Source organism: Rousettus aegyptiacus, unplaced genomic scaffold (genome assembly GCF_014176215.1).
Source record: "Rousettus aegyptiacus isolate mRouAeg1 unplaced genomic scaffold, mRouAeg1.p scaffold_m13_p_8, whole genome shotgun sequence".
Classification (NCBI taxonomy): Eukaryota; Metazoa; Chordata; class Mammalia; order Chiroptera; family Pteropodidae; genus Rousettus; species Rousettus aegyptiacus.
The window spans coordinates 104,739,687-104,761,289 of record NW_023416311.1 but is presented as its reverse complement, the minus strand read 5'-3'; the positions used below and the strand labels follow the sequence as shown (position 1 = coordinate 104,761,289).

General features: G+C 47.8%; 1 protein-coding gene and 1 pseudogene across 1 annotated transcript in view; both read right to left on the bottom strand.

The window, feature by feature from the left end:
- ANKH (ANKH inorganic pyrophosphate transport regulator) overlaps nt 1-21,603 on the bottom strand; it is a 113,136-nt gene that overhangs the window by 32,560 nt on the left and 58,973 nt on the right. Inside the window, exons 2-3 of the mRNA XM_016152151.2 lie at nt 11,302-11,518; nt 1,366-1,484 (exon numbers count right to left, since the gene is read on the bottom strand). Coding sequence (XP_016007637.1) covers nt 1,366-1,484; nt 11,302-11,518 — 336 coding nt within the window. The remainder of the gene's footprint in view (nt 1-1,365; nt 1,485-11,301; nt 11,519-21,603) is intronic.
- Nucleotides 10,733-10,851, bottom strand: LOC118607376 (annotated as a pseudogene).

Genomic DNA, 21,603 nt, shown 5'->3' with positions numbered 1-21,603 from the left:
GAGTTTAAAATGTAGGGCTCCCCTGTGCACTGGTGGATAGCTGTCACAGAGTCCCCGAGAACATGTCGCTAACCTACCCACGGGCGCACTGAGACTTCCGATGGCATTCGGGAAAATGGCCCACATGTATTTTTACCTTGCCTCATTCGGCCATGGACTCGGGGCCGCTGCCTCACCTCAAGGCAGGTGGCCCTCCGCCTCACACAGCAAATAAAACGTGAGGTGGGGCCAGTAAAAAAGACCACACGGGTTAAGATTTCTAAGTCTCCTTCCAAGGGCAATTTACAACGAAAGGGCTTTCTTTTCCAGCGCTGGACATGACTGGAAATACTCGTTCAGCTAAGTCTCTTTTATGTCTATAACACAGAGGAACAGGAAAGAAAGCATCGTCTGAGAACTCTTCGGTACCATGACGAAGAATTTCATCTGTGGAAGTGAGCCGCCCTGAGCCAATGTGGAAAGGCCGGCTATTGAAGTGATGAAATCCGATCTGTAGATTCAAGAGGTGCTCATTCTAAGAAGCTTTAGGTGCTTACATCAAAAAGGAAGCGAGTTTATCGTCAGAAAGCTGCCCCCCGATCCTTTGATCCTAAATATGTCAAAGAACTTTACGTATGAATCAAAATTTTCAAATGGGCTCTCTTGCTGCCTGTCAAAACTTATTACAAATGTAGATAATTCTCATACACTGACAAGATGGACTGGCTAAAAGTCAATGGTCAGTTGGAAACCTTCCGGCTGCTGGGCGTAAGATGGGTCTCAGAACGATGGTTCCTCAAGAAATTAGAAAGAGAATTACTACATGGTCCAGCAATTCCACTGCTGGGTATATACCCAAAAGAAGTCAAACGGAGACTCAAAGAGATATCCGTACACCCAAGTACAGAGCAATGTTGCTCTCAAGAGCCGAGAGTGGGGAGTAACCCAGATGTCCACTGGCGGACGGATGGATGAACAAAGTGGGATGTGCACATGCATTGGAATATCAGTCAGCCTTAAAAAGGGAGGCTCTTTTGACGCATGCTACGGTGTGGGTGAACTTCGGAGACATTACGTGAAGGGAAATAAACCAGTCGCAAAGAGACACGTACTGTAACCTCACTCATACGCGGCACCCAGACTAGTCCAATTCATAGAGACAGAGAGTAGAACAGGGGGTGCCCGAGGCTGAGCGGGGTGGGGAACGGGCGGTTAGTGTTTAATGGGGGCAGAGTTTCAGTCTCACAAGATGAAAAGAGTTTTGAAGATTCGCAACGAAGCGAACGCACTTCACGCCGTCGAACCGTGGACATAAACATGATTAAAATGGTTAGGTTTCGTGTTACGTATATTTCATCATAATGTGAGAAAGCCGACTCTACTCACCATCGCGTCCATGAAGGGGAAGGCGGCGAGGTACAGGAAGGCCCGTCTCGTTTTGCTCCCCACCGACTCATCCACGTGGTGCAGTTTATTGATGATGTAGTAGCCTAAGTCGCTATAGGCTGCAAAAGCCAAAAAAAAAAACACACGCTGTGGTATTCCGAAAAAGTTACCTTTGCACGCTTTTCCTCTCAAAAGTTTAAAAACAATTTTAAATGTAATATATACATATATATATTTTTCGGTAGGAAAATATGAAAATGTAGATGACCAGCTTTTCTTACGAGGGTGCGTATGGGGTGTGTGTGCATGCGTGTTTTAACAGAAAGAGCGGATCATGCTGTGTCTACGCTCTTGTGAGCTACGAACCGTTTCCACAACGTTTCTACTTGCCAGTGGCTATACTCCGTTTCTTTTCGTAGGTTTATTTAGCATCCACTTAATCTCCCATGATCGTACATTTGGTGGTTTCCATTATTTTGATGCTATAAAAGATGGCTTGATAGATAAGTTGGAAGCTAAATGCTCACACATATTTTTAATTGTTCACTAAGAGAAAAATCCCCAGATGCTCCCATGCCTTTTCAGAAAAAAATTTAAAGCTAGCTTTTCACCACTCGCCATTCCTTTCGTTTCATTTTCTGGCGGGAGATGGTGACGTTGGGCATAACCCTGCCCAGTGAACAAGTGGTATCTCGGAGGTGCTTCTGAAGTCCCTCCCACTCCAGGGTTTGTGACCAGTGTGTGAATGGAACATAACGGGGACTTAACCACTATGGGCCGAATGGGTGCCTAGGTGTCAAATAGATGTAAAGCCAGCAAGAGAAAAGTCATCCCGATGCACGAGCTAGGCATTCCGACGGATATGAGCACAGAGAAAATGAACGATGAAGCTCGTTCTATCTCATCGATATGTGTTTAGGCTACATAGGAAAATACTCGGCTCTGTGTGTTTTTGTGGTTTCACGCGGTGCTTTAACAGAAGCGTTCCTGCTGCTTTCGTCCTTTTATAAATATGAACGTGAACATACTGGGAACTCCAGGCCGTTTTGAAATCAGAACGGAGACAGGCCACAGTGAGAGTCTCCGTTTGTGAGAAGTAGTAAGCATCCTTCCCCCCATTTCAAAGCTTGGGGGACGACTTACTACCACATTCACTGGTAAAAAGAAATGACCGTCCATCTTCTGTCGCAATTAGTCTTGAGTGACGGAAATTGTGTGAATTCGAAGAGGTCTTAGGGATAATATCAAGAAGAAGGTGTAAATGCACGGATGGGAAGCCCAGCGGGGAAGGAGGTGCAAGTCAGTGACTTCAAGGCGAAGAGGGCAGGAAGAGCTAAGATGTGCAGAGGACGAGGACGGGGAAGGCCGATGCAGCGCGAGAGGGCTGGGTCCCACGAGGAGAGGCGGAGTGACACCCCTAAGGTGAGCTGCCAGGCAACCACAGGTGTCAGGTGTGGAGCGCGCTGGGGCCAGCCGGGCCGCCGAGGCAGCACTCAGATGCGTCCAGGAGGGAGGGCACCAGGTGGCGGAAAGAGAAAAGGCATGGGAAGGCGGGATTAGGTGCAGAGAGGGAGGGGCAAGGAAGGAAGGAAGGGGGCCGCTGTGATGTCCCTGTTTGGATCAGAAGATGCACCCATAAAAGTGGATTGGAGAAGGCTCCATCCAGCTGTGCGGACCTGAGATCAGCTGGCAGAATCGTGGAGCCAGGAAGACGGTGTTACCTTATCATACAACCAGTCTACTTGAGGCGCCGAAGCTTGGAAATTTTGTCTTTAAAGTTTATTGTTGCTGCCGTTTATTTGTGCATTTGTTTTCGTTTAGTCAGGACAAGCTCACTGTGCTGGGACCTGCAAAGAGACGGTGCTGACCGTGTCCAAAGCCCTGCCGGCCCCTGGCAGAGGCCGCCGGCCACGCTAAGGGCAGCCACGCTGGGTGAGCGGAGCAGTGAGTGCCAAGTGCAAGAGCCCGGGGCTGGCTATGAATAGCTCCTGCGCTAGAATTCCCCCGGCAAAGGTTAGAGCTGATATCAAATGCCAGCTGAGCGGAGTGTGACTGGGACCAGACGACTGGGGAAGGGCCGTGGTGCGGGGGGGGCGGTGTTACGGGCTGAACTGTGCCCCCTCGAAATCCCCCTGTCGCATCCTCGTCCCCAGTCCTCGGAATGTGGCCTCATTTCCAAACAGAGTCATTGCACATGGTTGGTTAAGATGAGCTCGTCCTGGAGTAGAGGGGCTCCCAATCCCACATGGCCAGTGTCCTTCGGAGGTAAATGTGCCGGAGGGGAACGCCACGTGAACCTGACGCCGGGGGGCGACTGAGGTGATGCCGGCAAAGACCAGGGGACGCGCAGAGGCCAGCGAGCTCCCAGAAGCTGCGGGCGGGGCCCGGGAAGGAGCCAACCCCGATGACGCCGTGACGGGCCAGCCTCCGGGAGTGCTGTCGTTGGAGCCAGCCAGTGTGCGCTGCTGTGGTAGGGCAGCCCTAGCAAACTCACGCAGGTGGCTTCTCAGAAAGGGAGAGAGCGATGTTCCCCTGAGATGGCGCTGGGCTCTTCTGGGGTCTCCAGGTTGCGGGGTACTTTGGGACCTACAGGTCCAAGGCTGCCTTTGCTTCTCTTTCCTTCTTTTCCTCTTCCGGCTACTAGAAAAATTTGGAGGCCAAGGAACGCTTTTTCTTCCCATTTTATTTTATTTTTTCTCCCTTCCGTCTACTCTTCTCCTACAGGGCAGAAGAGTCTGATAATAAGTACAGAGGGTGTTTCCACCTGTGAGCTGGAAACATAAAACCGCAGCAGCTGGTGTTCACCCTGTTCCCCTCCCCGCCCCCTGCCTGTGCCCTGGAGCTGCTTCTGGCCGGAGCTGTTTCTGGCTGGGGGTAATTTGTCTAAAGGGCTTTGCATAGAGTCCCTAATTACCAGGCTAGCTGCCTTAACAACAGTTAGTAACCTCCAACTTGCATAAACCGCCTTAACCGAGATCGTTCTGAAGAAGCTCGTATTCTTTATGAAGGGCAGAACGTTTAAAAAAGAAAAATTAAGCAAGGTTTCCCAACAGGTGTCCTGAGGTGGCTGCAGTAGGAGGATTCCGACTCGATTTGTTTTTGTCAACAGCTTTGGCCCCGGCCAGCGGAGCAGGGAGCAGAAGGGCCATTCAAACCCCTAGCTCCTCTGACCTTAGCCTGTTGGCCTTGATGGTTGTCCATCTAGTTCATCCAGTAGTTACCAGCACTTGTAACATACCAAGAAATAGCAATACTAACCAAAACAAGTCTGCATACCCGTACCTTCCCAGGAGAATCCAGGAGAGAGCCCGCCTCCAATTTTAATAACAGGATAACGTGTGTGTTTCCGAGAGGCCAATTTGAGAACCCTTATTCTAATTTAAATTCCCAAGTTCCCATGCTCAGAAATCTCACTATGTGGATTTGCCCACTCCGCTTCTGTTTATTAGGCTTTCACAGCGGCGGGTACCTTCTCCGCGTTTCTGATACATCATTTCCAAAGTGTGTGGGTTTGTATGGCTCATATTTAAATCACTTCGACAAAAAAGGCTGCATGACTTTCACGTGTCGGGCCCTGTGCCAGCTCACCCGGCTGTGAAGAGGCTGGTTACCTGTCTGAGGGCAGGTGGCAGGCATGGGCTATGCTCGTGTACCATGTGCACCGTCACCCTCACCTGGAAGATACAGGGATGGGAGGAACCGATACTGCCCGGACCTTGGAGAGACATACACCCACGCACGAAGGAAGCAGAGCAAACGCGAAATTTTGGCGCAAGAACGTTAAGTTCTGTCTCACTGGTGGTGTCAAGCGAGAGTCTCTGGAGCGCGGTGTGTAATGACATACTGTATAATTACCTGCTTTTCTCTGGAGAACATGCCCGATTCATGTCTGGATCCCCAGGATCTAGCCCAGTGTGTGCCACGTGGAGGTGTTCAGGAGATACTGACTGAATAGATTCATGACTCCATGACCCCAGAGAGGTCACTGGGACAGACAGACCGCAAAACCGTCCCCAAGTCCTCTCTCCTCCCCACTCCCCTACTCTGCAATGCTGGAGTCTGACTCCTGCCCGCTGGCCCTGGGCTGGCCTGTGACTCGTCCCGGCCGGCAGGGCGCGGTGGCAGTGACGGTTTGCCACTTCTGCCTCTTGGCCTCAGGAGACCTTGTGTGCTCTGTCTTCTCACTTGGAGTACTGCCTCAGCCGCCCCGGCCAGCTCGGGTTGCGCCGGGGCAGGGTGAGGGGCGGTGTGGGGCAGAGCCCCGCCGACGCGGCAGGGGCCACCCAGACCAGCCCGCACCCCCGCCGCGATCCCACCAGGATCAGCAGAGCCCGCCCCTGCCGGCCGACCACCGAGGCAGGGGCACGGCCACGTCCAAAAGCGCCGCCCTGCCAACCCGTGGCCCGGCAGCAAGAATACCTACGTGCTTGTGTTTTGAGTCACTGAGGAGAGGGGGTGGTTTGTGGCACAGGGACAAATCGTGAGACTATACGGAAACTGCCTGCTCATTGCTAGCACCCTTGTTGGTTTAAATGACGCCAAAGTGTACCAAGTCGCCCTTCACGGGGCTGCTTCACGACCGTAAGTAATCGAAAAGTTTGTTGATGAGGGAAGAATGACAGACAGAACCACTCTAGAAATTACTTCAGTTGCAACCGCTGTGCCCCTGAGCTCCGACTGCCCAGGCTGCTCTGGAAGACGCCTCACAGGCCCCTGCCGAGGATAAACATGAAAAAGAATAAAAAAAAACCCAGCAGTGGGTTGTGTCTCCACCTGTGTGACAGAGGCGGCCACACAATCCTCCTTCCATGCAGGTGAAATTAACTCGCGCCTACACAAAACCCACTGCGCGGTCAGCGAGTTTTCCTCTTTTACGGGTCGGGAGAGAAGCCGATGGACACCGGCGCCCAGACGGCCTAAATTAAGGTCTGGCGGCGGCAAATCCCATGCCTTGCAATTAAAAAAAAAAAAAAGGTGTCTCACAGAGGAGTCCATGACGAGAGCACGAGCTGCAATTTAGCTTAAAAAGGGACACTTACTGGCAGGTGCCGAACAAAGGCCAAGAACACAAAGCCAGAAATACCCACAAAGGCATCTGTGATTTGGGTATCTAGAGCCGGGCTATGGCTGTGCATACAGCAGACACGAACTTCGAGGCCATCTTCAAGTCTGTCAGTCCCTCACGAGTCCACACGTCCTCTCATTTGGCTTGCTGCCTAAGGTTTCGGGGTGGGGGTTGTTGGGTGCCTTTTTTCTGTAGCCATCTTTCCCTGACATGCCTGTGCAGGGGCCTGTGCAGTCAGTGGGATCTGCTCCAGCCACGTCCGAGAAGACCCACAACCATGTGCAAACCTCTCGAGGCGATGAGAACGCCTGGATCCCTGGTGGGGCCCACAAAGAAAGGAAAAAAATCAGAGCACAAGAAGATGAAATGCGAGGAGGAAGAATTCATTTTTCGGCGACAGTGAAATGTCATGAAAAGGAGCCGGTGAAAGGCTCTTTCCTCTGTTGGGGCAAACACAGCAATGCAGCTTTCCGCATTCTCTGACCCGCGCCCACCTCTCATGCCCTACTGTGGGCCGTTAACTGATGCCCACAGGTGTCACCAGGTGAGTGAGGGCAAGGAGCTATGTCTAAAACTGCCTTTCCAAATATGGAGCTGCTCACATTCGAAATCCCTTCTAAATGAAGAAGCTCTTCCAGTGATCGGTAGGTCGTTAGCAGATCCTGGAATTATGAAAAGTGTCAAAGTTCACCCAGAGGAAAAAAAGCCTAAGAGAAGGCCATGCTGGAAGCATCATGCAATACACAATCTTTGAAAAAAAAAAAAATCTTAGAGTACCTAAACCAGGCACTAAGCAACCAAGGGGATTATGCAGAATGAGAAAAACGCATCTAACTTTTCTAAATATTAAAATCTCTTTAGAGACCATAAAGAAGCAAATAAGCAGAATACAGACATCTTTCTTGGCTGAAGTTATTTTAAACATACTGACATGAATGTTGGAGTCAATCTGCTTTACTCAATATGGTTGCCCCCGACAGGTCACGAAAAACGGCCGCTGGTGTCAAAGGATCTTCATAGTACTCGGATATGGCCACGGGCTCACCGCCAGAGGCCTTCCCTGCCCATTTCCTCCTTCTGCTTTGACTTCCCTGCACCGCCTCCCTTACTCTCTTCGTCTCTCTGCCTTTTGCTGTCCTGGGTGTCTACAGCGCTCTTGGAGAGTCTCAGGCTGCACACCCCCTTTACCTGGATACCTGCCCCGAGCCCGGCACACGGCACCTCTCACGTGCGACGCTGACCCTTTTCTTGCTTTACTTCTCCCCCATTTAAAAACAGGTGGCTACGGGGTGCCACCCACACCTCTTCCTCTCCAAGGATTCCTGCTTTCCTTTTTTTCTGAGCTGTCGCTCTGCCTTTTCAAATCCAGGTGTGGCTTTTAACTCTCCCTACTTTGGTTTCCTTTAGCCATCCCTCAAATCCTCTCGCTGGCTGCAAACAGCTTTTGCTGGCATTCTTCTAGAAATCGGTGCCAAACACGCATACGTTTCCATCGACTGCATCTGCATGAAGAGGGGGTGTGTCTGCCACCACGCCTTTCGTACCTCTGTTCCCAACTGTTGATCAGTAGGAACCGGAATAAAATGTACATACTGTTTGTTCAATAAATATTTCATTGGACCATTGACAGGACAGATGGGGACTGAATTATTTTAAAAGAGAGTTAAACAAAAGGCAATTCTTACTGTCAATCTTCTTTAGTCAAAGCACCCAACATTCAAAGCAGAAAGTATCAGCTCTATTAAGACTAGTGGTATATCTTTTTACGGTTAACGTTCATATGGATGACAGTGTAAGGGAAAGTGGAGAAATTTTGTCAGCATTTGAGAACATCTGAAAAAGAAATATATTTGTTTAATGTACAGAAGGCGTCATGCTGGGAAAAGCAACTAATATCATGGAGAATAACATGAGTAACATGTTAAGTAGGAAACAAAGCAAAAAGAAATCAAGAAGAGTTGGCCATTAAACTGGTGTTGTTAAAACCACAAGCCATGTAATAGGCAAGAAGAGTCATCATTTGGAATTTTATACGGCAATAGCAAGATATTAATTTAGGGTCTTGGGTCAAATTCTCCATTTCTTCTTGTATCAGAGATAAGGAAAAAATTAGAAAGAATCATATGGAGCTACAACCCACACTTTCAGAGCCAGTTAAGAGATAACCCCTCCGCGAGGCCCTTCAGAGAAAGAATCTGAAACCCGGACCCCTGAGAAAGAATCTCGTTCTCCTGTGCTCCCACACGTCCTCATATAAAGGCCACTGAAAAGTTGGAAGGTCTTAATAAAGAAATAAATTCATTAAGGCGATGGAGAAATGGTGATGAGGAATTGAGGCAATCGGACTAGTTTCACCTGCACCAAATATAGAAAAATTAAGTTTCGAGCCTGAATTCCTCGTCTCGTACTTCCACTCTGAGTCAAGCATGGTGAACTCGTGATAGAGAGCTTCTTCTGCTTCCTTTGGGCCCCTCAGGAGCTGTGTGTGGATGGAACGGACCTTCATCTCAATATCGGTCCACGTCCATTTCATTAAAAAGATGGCCTGAGAGCACACACGGCTTCTCAAGTCAAATACATTCAGAACATTTGCCTCTCTGTTTTATCTGTCGCTGGCCCCCTGTCACAAGCACAGTTATCCGAGAGGTGACTATAAAAGGAGACAGGTAAGTGGCCGTTCTCGGCATCACTAGGACGTGACACAGGGTTTACGTGTTCAGAGCAGGGGGAACATAAAGTAGAACATGAACGGTAGGTCAATGGTAGAAAAACAGTGTTGGGAAAGGGTGGAGCCAGAGCAACATCCCTACCGTAGCCCGTGGTCAAATGAATGGGGAACAAGGGCTGGGCAAGCCCGGGCCTCGAGAAGTCGCCGGGGTGAGCAAGAAAAGGAGGAGAAAGGTGAGCGAAGGTGGCGGACGCGGCCGGCAGCAGAAAGCCAGAGTGATTCCAGATTCAGGCGGAAAACCGAAACAAGGCCAACGAACCACGAGAGGGCACGTCGTTCAAACCTGAGTTCTACATGTCTGAGAGAAACTGATCTGTGATTTCTCAGCAATTACAGAAAACATCTGTTTGGTGGAAAGAAAAAATATATAATTGTAAGAATATTAAAAGTGATAAAAACGATTGCTAAATATACATGGGATTGGTTCAAATTTAAGATTTTTATGATTCCATTTTAAAACTAAAAACCTTAGATTGCACTTGGAAAATGACGTTGATGTTTATCTCAATGACCCATGTTCCTCACAATGGTTTCAATAAGAGGACACTCAGCTTTTCTCTCCCAAAATTACTAACAGCTAGTAACAAAGTATGAGTTCCAAAGTCGTAGTCAACCACACCTAAAGCAGAGAGGGTCACGTTTCCTTAGAAGTCCAAATGGAAAAACTGGTAGTAAAAGGGAACCAATTTACCCATTTAAACAAACAAAAAAATTATCTAGACCTATTCATTTCCTGTATGGCATTTTCTAATACATGTTTCATCTTTGAAAATGGCCCAGGTCAAACCGAGCTGCAAAAGTTTTCTTCTAAACTCAGTCCACAGTTAGCATTTAGGGCATAAGTTGGGGGAGCGCTAGAAAGGCCTCTTCTCTCAAGCCTGCGCCCTGAAGCTCCGAGCCCAAATTAAACGGCGAATATATCAACACTATGGCTCAGCACTGGGCCCATGAGTAGCGGCCTCTCCTCCACAGTGTTCTTAGCACCAAATTCTGTGCTACATTAAAAAAGCCAAACACGAAGCCCTCACCCCATGTACTTTTGGATTCACAGTTATGTGAGGAAACATTAGCTGCCATCTGAATACATCAGCTGCCATCTGAATACATCGTAAATGGCTTGGGTTTATCTTCTGGGTCCTTCGTCCGACGCTGACCTTCATTAGGACCAGAGCTACTTTTAAAGTGCATGATGGGTTTACGAAGTGTCGTTCATAAACGGTTTCACTCAACTGGGTTCAACAGATGTGCCATTCAGGTGTTACGCCAGGTAGGCCGAGAAGGTCTGAAATCATGGTCTTGGGGTTTTGTCACCGCCAGGAAGGCAGCGGAAGTCGAATCTGGCCCTAAAAGAGGGCGCTTTTTGCCGTCTGAACAACATGGCTTTCTCGTCTTTTCATGGAAAGAGCATCACACAGAGCATTCAGTCTTGTCTTTGAATGAACCAGAATGAGGCCCTATAAAGTGCATTAATTTTATTAAAAAAAAATTTTTTTTTTTAGGTGAGGCAATCCTTGGTTGACCTCACAGATTGCAAAGACCTCGTCAGCTTATGATCCCTTATTTTTTATTTTTTACATCTACAGCATCTGGTCTTGCTAGGTGGTCTCCCATCCAAGTACTAACCAGGCCCAGCCCTGCTTAGCAGCCAAGATCAGATGGGATCAGGCTTGTTCAGGGTGGCATGGCCGTAGACAAAAGTGAGTTCATTTTAATACATAACACAATCAGTCCTGTGTTGTCATTACTGACAAGTATTAATTTCAAATAATATCCTTCTATTTTTTATTCCTAAGCTGAAGTGAGTATGTCCAATAATGTGTGTCTCTAACGAAAGCGCCTGCTGTTTCGTTGACCTTACCGAATGCTGACCTTAGAGCTGATCCCCTATTAATGAAGTCACTCTCTTGGTGACACGGGGTTTGGGGACTAGAGAAACAGAACCACAGCTTCCCAGAGAAAACACATTTCCTTTTCTCAAGCTAGGAGCACAAACTCCATTCCCTCCATCTCTTTAAATTTTCATGAGAAAGATCTAGTAACTACTGAAGAAAATCACTGATGACAATAAACGCATTTAAATGAGCCGGAAGGAAATGAGACACCATCAAAGCCAGACCCGTGAGTGACGCGTCAACGGCCTTACCTATCAGGGTGTGGAAGACGGCGGCGATGGCACCGGCCACCACCATGCACAGGACAGCTTTGGTCCTGTCTCGCTTGCTGTTCACGAACACCAGGCCCACGTTTTTAAAGTCACTCATGGGGCCGGTGAAGAACTTCATCAGGGAGTAGGCCAGCCCGTAGCTGGCCAGCATCTCCACCGCATCCTCCTTGACGGCCGCGATCCCCCGGTTCAAGGCCTGTGAGGGGGAGAGGGAACCCACGCACAGCGTTAGAAATGTCGTCTTGTCTCCAGGGAATCACACTTTAAAATAAAGCTCAACAGATCATGTCGCTATGGAAACGCTAAGCGGCTTATAGGGTAAATCTCACTGTAATTTCACAAAAGTTATTAGTTTTCATTTTCATCCATATTAGCTTTAGTTTGAAATGTCTTCTTGTGGGGGAGATGCCTGTCCGTTGGGGGTTACAGGCATAGAAGAAAAACCCAACAGGCATTTTATGTTAATATCAGATAATTATTCTAAGAAGCTTAAGATGTTAAACTTTATTTGTAGGCCGGATGTGTATAATAGCAATAGGTATTCTGGAAACAAGTCAATCACTCTTATAGAGTGGATGATGGTTTCTCTTTTAACGAAGGGGTGTCTGTGTGTGTGTGTGGGGGGGTGTGTGCGGGTGCGCGTGTGCAGACATGCACCCAGGTGTGTGCACACTTAGCCTGAAATACTGTGCATGTGTTACGCAGGCAGCCTTCACGACATAGAGTAAGTTCTATGCAATGAAAAAAGGTATTGAAGGAATTTATTATACCGTCAATAGACACTATTCACCTGATTCTTAGTGTTCTTTAACTTGAAATATATTCCTAAATTCAGTGCAGACAAATACCAAAACACACACACACACACACACACACACACACACACACACACACACACACACACAACCCTTTAAACCAAATACACGTTTTTGGATAGCGCTTGCTCAAGACGATGCGAATGCAGAAGGTTCCGATGATGTTATCCACCTCCAGGAAGGACCCTCCGAGGTACGAGTGGCTTCTCAGGGGGGCATTTCCAAACTAACTCTCCCGCCTGCTAGACAAATAAATGGCGCCGGACGTGGTGGGAGTGGATGCCCGGTGCAGACAGCTTCTATTTTAAAAATGTCGTCAGCACGTCACGTCTGGCTTTAAGATCAGGGAACTAACTGAGCAGGAGAGAGTTTTTTTGTATAGCTACTTTTTTAAAAAAATAGATGTTATATGGTGTATCCACCATTATACAGGTGAACATTTCATGCAAAGGACAGTTAGTAAAATATGTATCTAAAACACTAACGTGCAAAATGACTTTAGAAAAATCTGGAATAAAAATGTATGCCAGCTGTAGGTATTCTTCTGACAAAGTCGGCAGTATATGAGCTAGTTCCTGATCATTGTTTCCAATTATATCTCGAATCCTTTTCCTTCTTTCCAACAGTAACAACAAAAAAATCTCCACAAGAATCTTTTCAGCCTTTGCAGAGCATACCTGCCATAATGCCTTCCCTTAAAAGCAAATTTTCCTTCTACCAAAGCTGATCTAATACCTTAACACCCTAAAGCAAAATAAAACCCAAGAAGCTCCTTATAATAAATCCTGTGTTCAACAGGAGGATCTAGCGGGAGGCTTCTGCTATGTGTCAAAACCCACCGCTTGGTAATCGTCCACATTGACTTCCTGTTAGACTTCAGCAGCAGATGCTGTAGGGTCCCTCCCAGCCCCTTTCCCAGGCAGCACACCCACCCCCAGGCACAGGGAGTTGGCCACTCATGGCTCACGGCTGCCTGCTTCTATACCTATCACCTTGCTACAACATAAACACTCAAATATTTGCTAAATGAATGAAATATTTTCTACCAGGAACTTTAAAGTTCATATTAATTTTTACAAACTTAAAAACCAAAACACAATGATTGCAGGATATTATGACTTGTAAGATACATCATTGGTTAAAAATTTTTAATGGTCACATTAAATGTACACAGGGATTGAAAAACATATCCTGATTTTTAAAAACATTAAAATATAAGGGAACAATAAAGAGCTTTGGAATTGAGAACGTGTATTATATTAACATTATTAGCCTTTTTATTATTTCCATTTGTAGCAAATATTTTCCCCAATTTGTTCACTTCTTAATTTCATGGTTTGCTTTTGACACCAGAAATATTAAGTTATTATATAGCCGGTCAATCACTTTATGGCATTTCTTTCCTTATTTTTGGATTCGGCCTACCCATCCATAGATAAGGTAATTTTGTTCTAGTTTATGGTTTCATTTGGGAATTTAACTTTTCGGTCCTCCTGGAACTTATGCTGTAAAGTACGGCTTAAAATTAATTTTCTCGAAACAGTTTATTTCTTCAAAACCAATTTAAATAACATACCCGCTGTCCATTCATTTGGGATGCTTCCTTATCGGCCATCAGTTCTTACTTGTCCTTCGGCCACCTACTGTCCACACCATCTACCGCGATTCGCCGACCCCGTTCGTCATCACCGTACAGTCATCGCCTGGCATTACGTTGTCTGTTTACTCGTTATTTACGTTATCATCTCTCTTCTCCATTTTGCTACAAGCTCTGGGACACAGAGACCCTTGTCTGGTTCACGCGACATTTCCAGATCTACTACATCGTAGGGGGTCCCGCGACTATTTGAGGGGATGAAGTAAAATTTATGCGAGCGGTATGCACATTTACTGTGGTAAGTGTTGAAGAAATAAAATACGCCGATGACCTGGGCACTCCTTGGAGGAGCTTATTGAGATAGATGGAAAACTCCTCTGAGGAGGTGACGTCTGAGCTGAGATCTGAAGAACGAGGATTAACCAGTGGTTTGACAGCTGGAGGACGGCACGGGCCTGCAGGAGGGCTTAGTGTTTTAAAGGACACTCAGCAATGTGGAACGTCTGACCTAAAAACATCCCTGGGTCCGGAAGGCGTTTAGTGGGTTCCACATGCCTCAGTTAGCACCCAGTGTCTGCCGAGTTCATGGTGTTCTTTGTAGGACTTTCTCCCCCGCCTCAAGAAAGTAAGCAAAATGACAGGATATTAAAAAATAAAAAAATCACAACCTCCGGAGAAATGGCTAACAAATCCCACATGTGATCTCCCTGGTATGGACAGTTTTAGATCATTAAACCCTAAAAGAGAACCTGATATTTTAAACTTCGGCTCTGGATATTGGAAACATCCACGCACTGCAGACTGATACTCTTCAGACCGAGAGTCACCAACTCACCCCAATCCTGCCAATCCCTTCATGCCGGCGTCAACAGCAAGCATTGCTTGCTAGCTGGGAGGACTGTCGTGTGCCCTGGGGAACGGGTCTAGGAGGTGACACCCCCTCTCTGAGAGCATGTCTGATGCTCGGCTTATCTCCTGTTTTGGGGAACTGTGAGGCCACTCTGTTTCTTCCCCTCTATTTATTCTAATAGTCGCCAAGCTCGTCACTCTCGAGTGCTATCCTTTCTGTCCCTTGCTTCTCCTGTCTGTCCTTCTTTACTATTCTAGCCTCTATTTTATGATCATTCCTTTAACTGCACCTCTGTCAATACCACAACTTATTGTCTGCAAACCTCTGACCATAGAGTCATCGAATTATTTATCTATTCCACTCTTATCTATATTTATAGACTTGGGCTCCGAGAGTGGCTGGAATCAAGCGTGCAACAGACTGAGGCCACTACACACGCGTCTTTATCCTCGATTGGGCTGCTAACTGCTTCCATCTTCCCCACTCCCTCCTCTCAAGACTCCTTGCTCAACAGATCACTTCACCTCTTACTTCATCTGAGTCCGTCAGGTAGAAAGCGTCTCTTCCTCAAACAAACCTCAACAAAACACATCTGCCCCCAACCCCTCCCCGTCTCCTCTTTCCTGCTCCAGTGGAAAGGCCAGTCTAGGACTCTGGACCTTGGTCTTTGCATTTACGACCCTCCGACCTTGTCCGGAGCCAGCACCTTCCTCTCTTGCTCAGGTGATTTTTGTTACGTGACCGGCTCTTTCCCATCAACACCCACACCTGCTCTTGGCTCCTCTCTTCTCCAGCACCTTTCTCACCGTCCTTTCATAGATCTTCTACCTGTTCTCATTGCTGGCACTTTCGTCCTTCCCGGTTACTCCTCGGCCCGTGAGAACAGCAGCAGGAACCCGTATCCCCCGAACTAGAGCCAGAACACGGTCCGGCCGCGGTACGGGTGGTCGGCACGGGGGAACCCGTTGAAGGCGCCCCCTGGGTTCTGGCGTCTGCCCTTCCCTCCCCCACGCATACTCTTCTCGTAAATCCAACAGGTGCTCGCTCTTGCGTCCTCACCCGTCTGACCCCTCCGCAGGTCTGACCCTGCTGGCCGTTGCCTCTTCGCGGCGCCTTTTCCCCTGGGCTGTCACGACATTGCGGCGTCCAGGCTTTCCTCTCATCTCTTCAGTGTCAGCTCGTTCTCCTGGACGCTTTCTCTTTGCCTCTTAAATGCCGGTGTCCCGGGCATCTTCCTCTCCACACTCTCTACTCCCGCTCAGCGATCCCACCCTGTCCCACAACTTCGACCCCCTTCTGTCTGCTCGGCGTTCTCAGATCCCATCTCTTCAGACGTCTCGGACTTTTCGTGAACTTCGAACCCCCTCCGCTCCATTCGAACGTTCCAAAACCGAGTGTCGCCGCCTACGAGGCTCCTTGGGTTCCTGGAGACCTGAGCGTCCTCTTGAGTTCTGTTCGAATGAGCACACACCCAGGGTTCCCACGCAGACACGTGAGGACGGCCCTGGACGCCTTTTACCCCTCACGCCCACGGATTTCTCGGGCCCATCCGTGCTCCTCCCCTGGTCACTCCCGAATCTGTCCAGTTCTCTCCGGCCTCGCCACCGTGCCTCGGGGCAGGTCGGCAACCGCACTCCCGTTCTCAAGCCCTCCTGCAGCCCCCCACACTGTGGCCTGGTCATGACAACCCACATTTCTAAATGTGCATTATCAGGGCTGTGCCCGTTCACGACCGTGGGCGCCACAAATGTTGCTCTAATCGCCCACGACAGTGTCTGGCACGTGGTTGGCGTCCAATAAATATTTGTGCAATGAGTGAATCCTTCAAAGGCCCTCGTGATCCGACCTTGCTGTCTCTCTGGTTCGGCTGCACACTTCCCCTTGCACTATGTGTTTTACGAGACCTAAACCATTCACAGTTTTCTGCTCTTCCTCGTCTAAAGGGCTTTGCTTAAGCTCTTTTCTCACAGAACCCTTCTGCTTGGTCATTCATAAACAAAATTCTCTAACCTCAGGTTGGGTTTTGAAGCAGAGACGTCCACTGCTATTTCTACTACGCCACTCAATCGATGTTAGATAAAGGTTGGGTGCTTAACTATAGACACACAGGCATAAAGACAATGCAACACTGGGTCACATAAGCAGCCTCTGAGGTGTAAAGCTTAAGCAGAGACTGTTTCCCAACTCTATTTTTCATGCCCTTTGGATGTTACCTGGGATACAGGACACCCTGTTCCTCCATGGAGCAAGTCCTGTCACAGAAGTTAGCTGCTGTCAGGTGAAAATAAGTTTATATTCAAAGGATAAGAGAACCTTCTCTGCCCAGACCTGAAGACGCTGGGGGAGTCCTGCCGAGAGCTAAGTGTGGCCAACAGATAACCAGAGTGGTGAGCTTCAAACTCCAAAAGATGGGGGCTCGTCAGGGCAACAAGGCATCGAGAGAGAGGGCCACACAATCCAGGAAGTGCCAAGGGCTGTCAGGCCCTGACCCTGTAACTGATGTTCATGGCCACATAGTAAAAAAAAAAAAAAAAAAAGATCATGTTGCTTACATAGAAAAGGCTTTTCAAATTCTTCCACAAAAAGGTGTTGGCTTGGAAACTGGTATTATTCCCTCAAATAGCAAGAGATTATTATATGAAATGCCGAAAGTCCCATTTTCTTCTTTTTTTTTTTTTTTTGTAAGATGAGTATTTTCTCCACTCGCCTATCCTGGATTAGAAAAACCAAAGGGACACAGTGCTGGGTAAGAGTTCTGTCTCGTTAGACTGCCCCCTGATCTCTGATAAAAGACTACTCCTCCTGCCCATGGCTTCAGCAATCCTGCTAAACCATTTACGATATGAAGCAATCTCACCACTGTTACAGATGAGATGCAGCTTAAAAATCTTCCTACAGCCTAAGAGCCACAGAAAATTTACATTTGTGGAGGTGGGAAAATTCAGAAGTACACGTGCAGGCAAAGCAACCTGTGGGCACGGCTTCTTCCAAAGACACAGATAACCAGTATCTTCGGATTTCCATCTTCTTGAGGAGCCTGGGTTTCTGTAATATTCCACTGTTATTGTTCTGTTTGTCTCTATTTTAAAAAAGTAGTGTGGGTTAAATTAGATCATTTGTCTCCCCGGTAGTTTTCCAGCCATGCTTTATTTTCCCAAGGATCTATACTGCTCTAAATGAGACACCCCCACTCTGTTTGGCTAGAGCTCTAGCCAAGAACTTGACACCCACACATGAGGTTGTGGTTTAAAGGGAGGAGCAGTAAAATGAAGCCCGGTCTCCTTAGTAGTCAAAGTGACTGCTCTGGGTAGTGGTGTCCATATTTAGTGCTTCCTGAAAACCTGGAGACCACACAGGGCAAGTCCAAAACACAATGCCGTTTTCTTTCCTGTCTCTTCCCATACCTCGAGGGGAGTTTCTACAAAGAACAGACAAACTACCGAAACAGGCACACAGTCTGGCCAACTCGGATTTCTCCTGTGCCTCTGTCTCTTCAACATTTCAGGGTAAATAAAAAGCATTTTGCTTTTGACCTCGTATCTGGAAACATGCTAGTTCATTAAACATATCGCAGTGTCATGGGGCCATCCTCAAACCCTCTTCATCTTTCATTTAAAGATGAAGCTGAGTCGCCCAAATGTAACTTCAATTCAAGATGGCGGGAGGCTTGACAAGAAAGAACTATTACCATGGACACTCCAGTGTACTTTAAAAAAAACAAAACTTCTGTGCCATTTAAGAATCTTTACTTATTCCTCACCTCAATCTCATGTCTTTACTATTATAGAAATTCCAGTATTTCCTATTAATTTTTTACACTTATAACATTACATGGTCCCCAAATGATGATATTTCTTGATTAACATCTCAAGATTATAGCCATCTACTTCAGAACTGAGTTTAAGATGCTTTTATAGAAACAACAACAACAACACAAAAATTCCATAAAAAATAGTCTAGAAGAGACTAACACTGAGATTCAGGGAGTTTGGGGTCTTTCTTTTCTCTCCTTGCTCTCCTCTCTCTCTCTCTCTCTTTCTCTTTTTACTAACTTTCTGTAACTTTCTCTCTGTGTACTTACACACTCTCTCCATGCTCAGGAATAGATTTTTTTCCTTGATTATCCCAGCACCTTAAATTCGGCTGTGGATCTCCGAGCAGCTCAGAAGCGCCATTTCTTTTTTTCTGACTCAAATGCAGTATTCAGAAGTGTCCTTTATTTCTCTCTACGGACATTTATAAATGCATTCATACCAAGAGAAGAAAAAGCGGATGTGTATCTGCATTTGGATCTTATGAAACCCAGTGACCGCAATAACGGTGAGGCCGGAAATACCTTGGCGGCTCACATTTACCGAGTGCTTGCTCTGCGACAGACGCTATTCTGAGATCTTCTCCCGACAACTCTGTGAGGCAGGTACTATTCTTTCCCAGATTCCTGGAGGGGAGACTGGCACAGGGAGAAGCTAAGTCCCTTTGTCCTGGGTGACACAGAGCTCGGAGAAGCATCCAGATATGGTGACCCCAGGTCTTCCGAGCGCCACCTTCCTCTTTTGTACTGAAGCCACGCCTTCCTTCCGCTTTGATTCAGGTATCACAGGTAGTGCCGATTGCTTACTTGCAGCAGAGAGGATTAGCTGATCCAATCCAAGAGAACTTTCGGGTAAAGACTGCTTTTATAAAGAACGCCAAAGACCCTGAAGTGACGTTCTTTTTTAAAGGGCAAGTGTAGCAAACACGACAAGCGTAAATGCGGCGGGGGAGAGGTGGGGGGACCGAGCAAGACTGAAATTGCCACATATCTGAGCCACGCCAAGGAAACGAGGAGAAAAGAAGTCAGGTCACTCGCGTTTGACAGCTGGCACTGTACAGCATGGCGAAGGGTACGAGCCGGTGACCACAGTGCCAGGCGGGTCGCCGGACGGAGCTGGGGCACCCGATCCACCATCACCAGTGTGGCAGGAATGCCCAGAGGCCCTGCGACAGTGGACGCCGATGTTTATGGGCTTCTTTTATGCTCAGGCTAATGCATCATCCCAGTAACTAAGACGTGTCCAAAATTTTTATTTGCGTCTCAGCTGCGACATTCATTTATTTCTGTGTGGGATGCAGCTATGCCTCGCTGCTGGCACATACGGCTGGCACAGCACCAAGTTTCATGGAAGATTCCTAAGGGTTTGGGGCTTTTGATCTGCTTGTTTTGGGGAGGCGTGTGAGAGAGAGTAAGAATTAGTCATTAAACAGGTTAGTTAACATCTGGTCTCTGGATACTCTACACCAGTGTCTTACACACACATGCACAGACACGTACATACACACACACACACACACGCACGCACACTGAGGAAAGAATCCCAGCAACTTTCAAATAGATGATATTTAATGGGGCAAAGCTGTCTTCAGTGTTTGCTCCACTGTGTGCAGGTAAGTTTGCCATCAGCTCCTCATGCTCCCAATGTCGCTAGTACTTTATTGACTCAATTTATGGTGTTCCAGGTAAAGCACAATCATCTCAGTGAATAAACTGTTCAGAACACACCGCGAGTGGACAAAGGGCATCGCTGTGGCACAAGCCAATCAGCAAAGCATCGAATGGTGTCATTAGCCGTAGCAGGAACCCAAGAGTTACACATCCCGAGTTTACCTTCTTGTTACAACTATAATTGTGCTTTATGCCTAATATTTTTTTTCACCGATAAAAGTGACATGATAAAGCGATGAGCTATGGAATAATGCGGATAAAATTAAAGTGCTTAAAAAATTTCTAAAGTGAGAGCGCCGAATACTTTTTTATCACCTACTATTTCATACAAACGATACACGAGCTCATAAACACACGTGCTGGGCTTCATTCTGTAAAGCCAGACTCACTGCGATTCAGGTTTTGTATCTTTGAAAAACAGAGTGGCCGAAGAGCTGTCTTGCTCCGGCCCCTTCAGCTACACGGACGAGGGGAAGAAGGGGACCAGGTGAAAGGTGCCATGTGCGTCCTTCTGCCCTGGGCCCTCAGAAGCCTGGGAGGGGGTCGCAGCCACCGCAGCATGCTTGCTGACGGTGTACGAGAACTCATCCCGGAGCCACCTGGGATCATGTAAAGAAGAGCCGCCTCCCCCATCTGCAGTGCGGCGAAGTCTCTAACGTGCCTTCACGTGTTACGGGTTCTGTCTCACAAAGCGCTGACGGCGGGGTAAGTAGTGAGAATTCCCATTTTGTGGAAAAGGAAACTGAGGCGCAGAGAGATTCCATGACTTGCCTGAGGTTCGTGCCGAAGAGATGGGGCACCCAAGCCAGAAGCCAAGCAACTCCCGGCCTGGGGTACCCCGCCTTTCGGCACTGGACAAGAAGATGGCGAGGGGATGGGGATGGGGATGGGGCGTGGTAAACACCTGCCAATCATCACACAGCGCAGGCCTGTCGGCCTCCGCCCTGCTCTGTCAGCAAAGGCGGCCTCGGGACGAGCAGCTCAGCGGAGATCTCTGGGGAAAAGCTCGCAGGGAAGTCCCCGTGAGCGCCTGGGAAGGGCGCTCCAAGCAAGGCCCCAATGCTCCCAAACAAGGGATGACCGGCGATGTCCCACTGACAGCCGGACGGGAGCTGTGGCCCCACCTGGCTCCAGAGAGGCCTACGGCTCACGCCCGGTACTCTTTCAGCGGCTCCAGGACACGGTGCGAAACGGTCCACGTGTGATGGGCCGGGGTCTGTCCTTGGTGTCTGTTCATCTTCCTGACAATCGAAGGTTAATGTTACTGTCCTGGTACAAACTGAGACCAGACAGTGGAGCTCCCTGAAAACACCCACCGGCCAAACGGGGTTATTTACGCCTTTGCCAGGCCCACGGGAGTGCCCCTCGGAGGAGAGTTTCCAGAGCCGAGAGGATGCCTGCGTAGTATAAGCACTAAATCTTACCAGCTCAAACTGAAATCAAAATTATTTTAAAGCAACACTTAGGAAGACATTAATATAAATGGATATGAAAATAACTAATGAAACTCTTTACGTTTATTATTTGAAAGTACTAT